At 48.1% G+C, this 4585-nt stretch overlaps 1 protein-coding gene across 2 annotated transcripts in view; it reads right to left on the minus strand.

The window, feature by feature from the left end:
* Positions 1-4585, minus strand: part of ADAP1 (ArfGAP with dual PH domains 1) — a 114391-nt gene that overhangs the window by 91221 nt on the left and 18585 nt on the right. The window contains exon 3 of one of the 2 annotated variants that reach the window (XM_019512912.1): positions 233-257. The exons of the other annotated variant lie outside the window; for it this stretch is intronic. Within the exon in view, the coding sequence (XP_019368457.1) occupies positions 233-257 (25 nt within the window). The remainder of the gene's footprint in view (positions 1-232; positions 258-4585) is intronic. 2 annotated transcript variants of the gene reach the window in all.

The raw sequence follows: 4585 nt of genomic DNA on the forward strand, positions 1-4585 counted from the left end.
ACAGAACAGTGCATTGTTATTTGTCCATTCCTGGCACCATACAAACATGCTCAAAATTTCTCAGTGACACCCATCATAAGACCAAGAATTCCTATTTATGTAAGAGAGATAATGTCACACTTTTGGAGAGACTACTCATCTGGCAAAATACAGAGGGCTTCATTTGCCTCCTGGGTATAACATTCCTCTTAAGTTATCCAAACTGGCATCTGTATATAGAACAAAAATTTGCTTTGATCCATTGTTCCCGCAGCAGTCTGGAAAAAAAAAAAACACAGAGAAGAAGACATAGTCCAGGATAAGCTGAGAAAAAATCCATGATCATTAATTCTTCAATGGAAATTCAAGAGTGATTTGAAAGCCTTCCAAAAATTAAATTGTACAGTCTGGAATCGTGGGTTTGACTTGTGTTTCCTCCATTCACCCTTCAGACAACAATAAGGAGATTCTTTTCTTGTACATACAATTCTTATGGACATTTTTTAAATTCTGCAAAACAATTAGCCAAGCAGCTTAGCATTTACTCTCTGTGCAAAATGGCTTTCTTAATTTAAGAGTAATTTCAAATATCATTTCATTGAGATTTACAGTGCTAAGCCAAGAAACGTATTTGTCAGATTGGGTTCTTAAGCAAAGGGGATTGTCTTTTTAAGGAAAAAACGACAACTGTCTTGACATTGCTGCCATAAAAGCAAAGGCCTGATCGGGACCTACGGGGCTGGGTGGAGGTAGCACAGAGCTCAATCCCAGTGTGCAGGACCAATCCAGGTGCAGGTCTGGCTGAGGCTGTGCAGAGCTCAATCTGGGTGTGTGGGGCTGGTTGGAGGCAGTGCGGGGCCTGATCCAGGCCACAGACCAGCCCCATGCCATTCATTCAGCCTGTAGTACCAGAAGATTCAGCCCTAGGACTATGCCAGAGGTCCTGGAAACAACCAGTGCTTGTAACCTACTCAAACCAAGGGGAATTTGGAAGTATGGTGGGACCCACATACAATCACCCAATGAGTTCCCAGGTGGGGGAACTGGACCAGGATTGCATGGCAGTAGTTCTGAATGCAAGAGACATGAACTTGCAATACCTGGCATAAAACTTTGAAGAAAGGCAGCCAGCTATTGGTATTTTTTTTTTTACATCAATGATTAAAATAAAAGTTAAAAATAAGAAATCAACTGTTGAAATCAATGATGAGATAAGTGGACATGGCCTAACCTAAGATTTGTCACAGTCTCTCCCTGTTAGGCACCTACCTAAATCGTGGTTTTGAGTATTTTGTGGAAACCACAAAAAACAGCGTTGTGCGCAACAACCAGGAAACCCAGTATTGGCTCAAGAAACCATTCAAAAAGTGGCAGAGACAGACTGAGTAAAGGCACCCTCCACCAATCAGCAGTGAGGGGCGGGGGAAAAAAAAAAAGCAGTAGTGATGTGAGGCACCGTGTGCCAATCAGCAGCAAGGAGCAGAGCCACTGGGGCCCCTCTGCCAATCAGCAGAGAGGAGCGGGGCTGCCGTGAAATGCCCACGAAATCAGTTCTGCACACCACAAGTGGGCCATGAAAAACCTGTCGTCTCATTGCGACTTAGGTGGGTCTCTACTCATTTGTTTTAGACCACTTCAGTTGACGGCCCTCTAATTTAAACTGCTTAAGTGGACAAAAAACATGTATTGTAAGAAGCCCAGGCACTACCGCAGTTCCCTGCGGGCACACTTGGAAGTAGGCGCTGCTGATTTCAGTGACAGCACCACCCAGCGGAGGCCTTGCACGATGCTCAGTCACCAACGCGGCGCACATCACACTTAAACCCTCCCCAATTCATGGGACCCTACATCTCTGTGTGGGTGTGTTTGCAAATCCAGCCTCCTTCTGCATTAAGGGCATTTATAGACGTGCTCCAAGAGGCAGGGGGGAGGGAGGCTTTAACTAGCACAGCTCCAAGAACCGCATTTATCAAAGAGCCCAGAGCACTGCGTGTATCAGCATCCCTGCTCTGAAAAACGGTGGCGGGGGCTTTGAACTCAAGCTCGTTCAACAAACTTTAGTTTAAAGCGCCCCTGCTGTCATTTTTCAGTGTGGGGATGCCGACACACGTCACTGAAGTCTGCTGGAGAGCAGTAATTATCAAGCTCCAGCACACTTGACTAATTCTGCACATGTACAGAAGTCCCAAAATGCTCTCTGAAAAAAATGCTTGTAAGAGGGCAAAGGCGTTAAAAAAATTATCTTTCACTTTAAGCAGCTTTGGGAAATGTATAAAAGACTATCCATCCAGAACTACGGTATAGTCACTCTATTATCTACAACAAGGGGTCCTTGGGAAGGCCCTAAGGAGTACGCACGGGCAGGCGGGGACAGAGCACTGCCACCCACCACTCCACGCTACCACCTCCCAGGAGCAGGGCCAGGCTGGGGCAGGGCGAGGGCAGCAGCAGCCCTCTGCGGGCCGCACAGGTGGTTGGACTCGGGGGGAAGCTTGCACGTGGCGGCCGCCGCTATCCACCACCCCACACTGCCGCCGTTCCACATCTGGATGCACACAGCCCCCAACTCCTCCCACTCCGCCTCCAGCCACCAGGGGTACGCTTATTAAAAAAAGGTCGAAAACCCCTGGACTACAAATTATGGGAAAAGACACTTTTTTCCCCACCTCATCTTCCTACTTACAAATGCTTCAGGCAGGAGATGTCTCTTGTTACACATCTACTCGCTGCCTAGCACAGCAACAGGCCCAAGTCTTAGTTGTGAACTAGGGACCACTGTAATATAATCTACTGGCCTTGCCTTTTCCCTTTCTATTCCTGTTTTCATGAGTGATCCTTCCTTGTCAGGTGGGTAGCTGTACCTTGGACTGTGAACTCTACAGAAGGGCACAAGCTCACTTTTTCCTGCTTTGCAAAGGGCTACGTTCACCTGCAGCGCTGCAGAACAATAAGGAAAGGACGTCAAGAATCCTTCCATTTGACTAGTCTAGATGCTGCAGGAGCCTGGCATTACTGCTGCCAAGCAATAATCTCCGCATCTGGCGCTCTGTGGGGGATGGCAGCCGATAGCTGTGGCACCGCTTAAGAAGACACGGATGCCCAACAAAAAGTAGCGGATTCAGAATGAAATCTACCCTTGTTGGATACAGTCTGTTTTTAATTAATAGCTTAAACAGCTGATGCTTGAGGGGAGGGGAGGTTCAGCCCTGAAAGACTGAACCTCATCCAAAAGAGCACTTTTCACTCTCTACCTGCTGAACCAGAATGCGGCACCCTCCGCTCTCCCCGTGTCAGCGAACTCTGCTCATTTCAAAGGAGCTGCAGCTGCTTCGCGTCTCTGAAAGGCAGGCTTTCTATTGAGATGCCTAAATATAGACTGAAGTTCACGCACACAAGTCTGAAGATGTGGCCTCGCTGTACAACGCAGATTCCACAGCAGCTATTTCATGCCAGTCTCACACTTCAGGGAAACACTTTTCTGCAATTCTGTATTCTGTGCAAAACTGAAAATAATAATATTGCCACATACATTTGCAGAAGTGGACAAATTCATGAGCGGTTATGTAATGATTTAACTTCTATCAGAATAATCAAGGCAGCTGCAGAACACACTCGATGACCTTAGTGAGCAGCTGGATCCTGATCAGGAGCGCTCTGAACTTCGGAGGATGCGAGTACAGCTGTGGGGAAAGGTTCCCACAGTACAACAGCCTCAACAGAGAGAGAATGAAAGACCCAGCCCAGGAAAGACAATAGATTGGCGATCAGGACACTTAACCTGGATGTCAGGAAGTGGCACAGCAGGGACCTGAACTCAGTGATCCACAGACCTACCCAGCAGCCGACTCCAGGGTCTCTTCCCAGCTTACTACTGATCTTGTTCAAATGGACAGGAAACTCCACCCCAGCCCCGAGATAACCTTCCCAACAGAAACCCACACGTTTCCACCAGAAAGTTCACTTTCAATTAAATGATCTTTTCCAATGAAAAACCATCTCACTGAAAAATCCCCAAAGAATTCCAGTTACATAGTAAAACCCTGATGTCATGGTGAGGGCCAAAACTCATATAAACTTCAACTGGGCCAGGCCTGCAACCTGGTGTCAACTGGAATCTCAAGTGATTGGAAACATTCAGAAACACGTCTTAACTGTTTCATAGTTGCTTCATGGTTGGTCAGGTCGGAAGGGACCTGAGCAGATCATCGAGTCCGACCCCCTGCCATGGCAGGAAGGAGTACTGGGGTCAAACGACCCCAGCAAGGTGATTGTCAAGCCTCGTCTTAAAGACCCCCAGGGTAGGAGCCAGCACCACTTCTCTTGGAAATTGGTTCCAGATCCTAGCCGCCCTGACAGTGAAGCGGCGCCTCCTCATGTCTAGTCTGAATCTACCCTGCCAGCTTGTGACTGTTATTCCTGGTCACTCCAGGTAGTGCTCGGGGGAACAGGGACTCCCCCATTGCCTGCTGGTCCCCTCGGACTAGTTTGTAAACGGCCACTAGATCCCCCCTCAGCCTTCTCTTGTGGAGGCTGAACAGGTTCAGGTCCCGTAGCCTCTCCTTGTAGGGCCTGCCCTGCTGCCCCCGATCATGCAAGTGGCCTCCTC

The sequence above is a fragment of the Gavialis gangeticus genome, unplaced genomic scaffold, assembly GCF_001723915.1.
Source record: "Gavialis gangeticus isolate Ggan-Ray unplaced genomic scaffold, GavGan_comp1, whole genome shotgun sequence".
NCBI lineage: Eukaryota > Metazoa > Chordata > Crocodylia > Gavialidae > Gavialis > Gavialis gangeticus.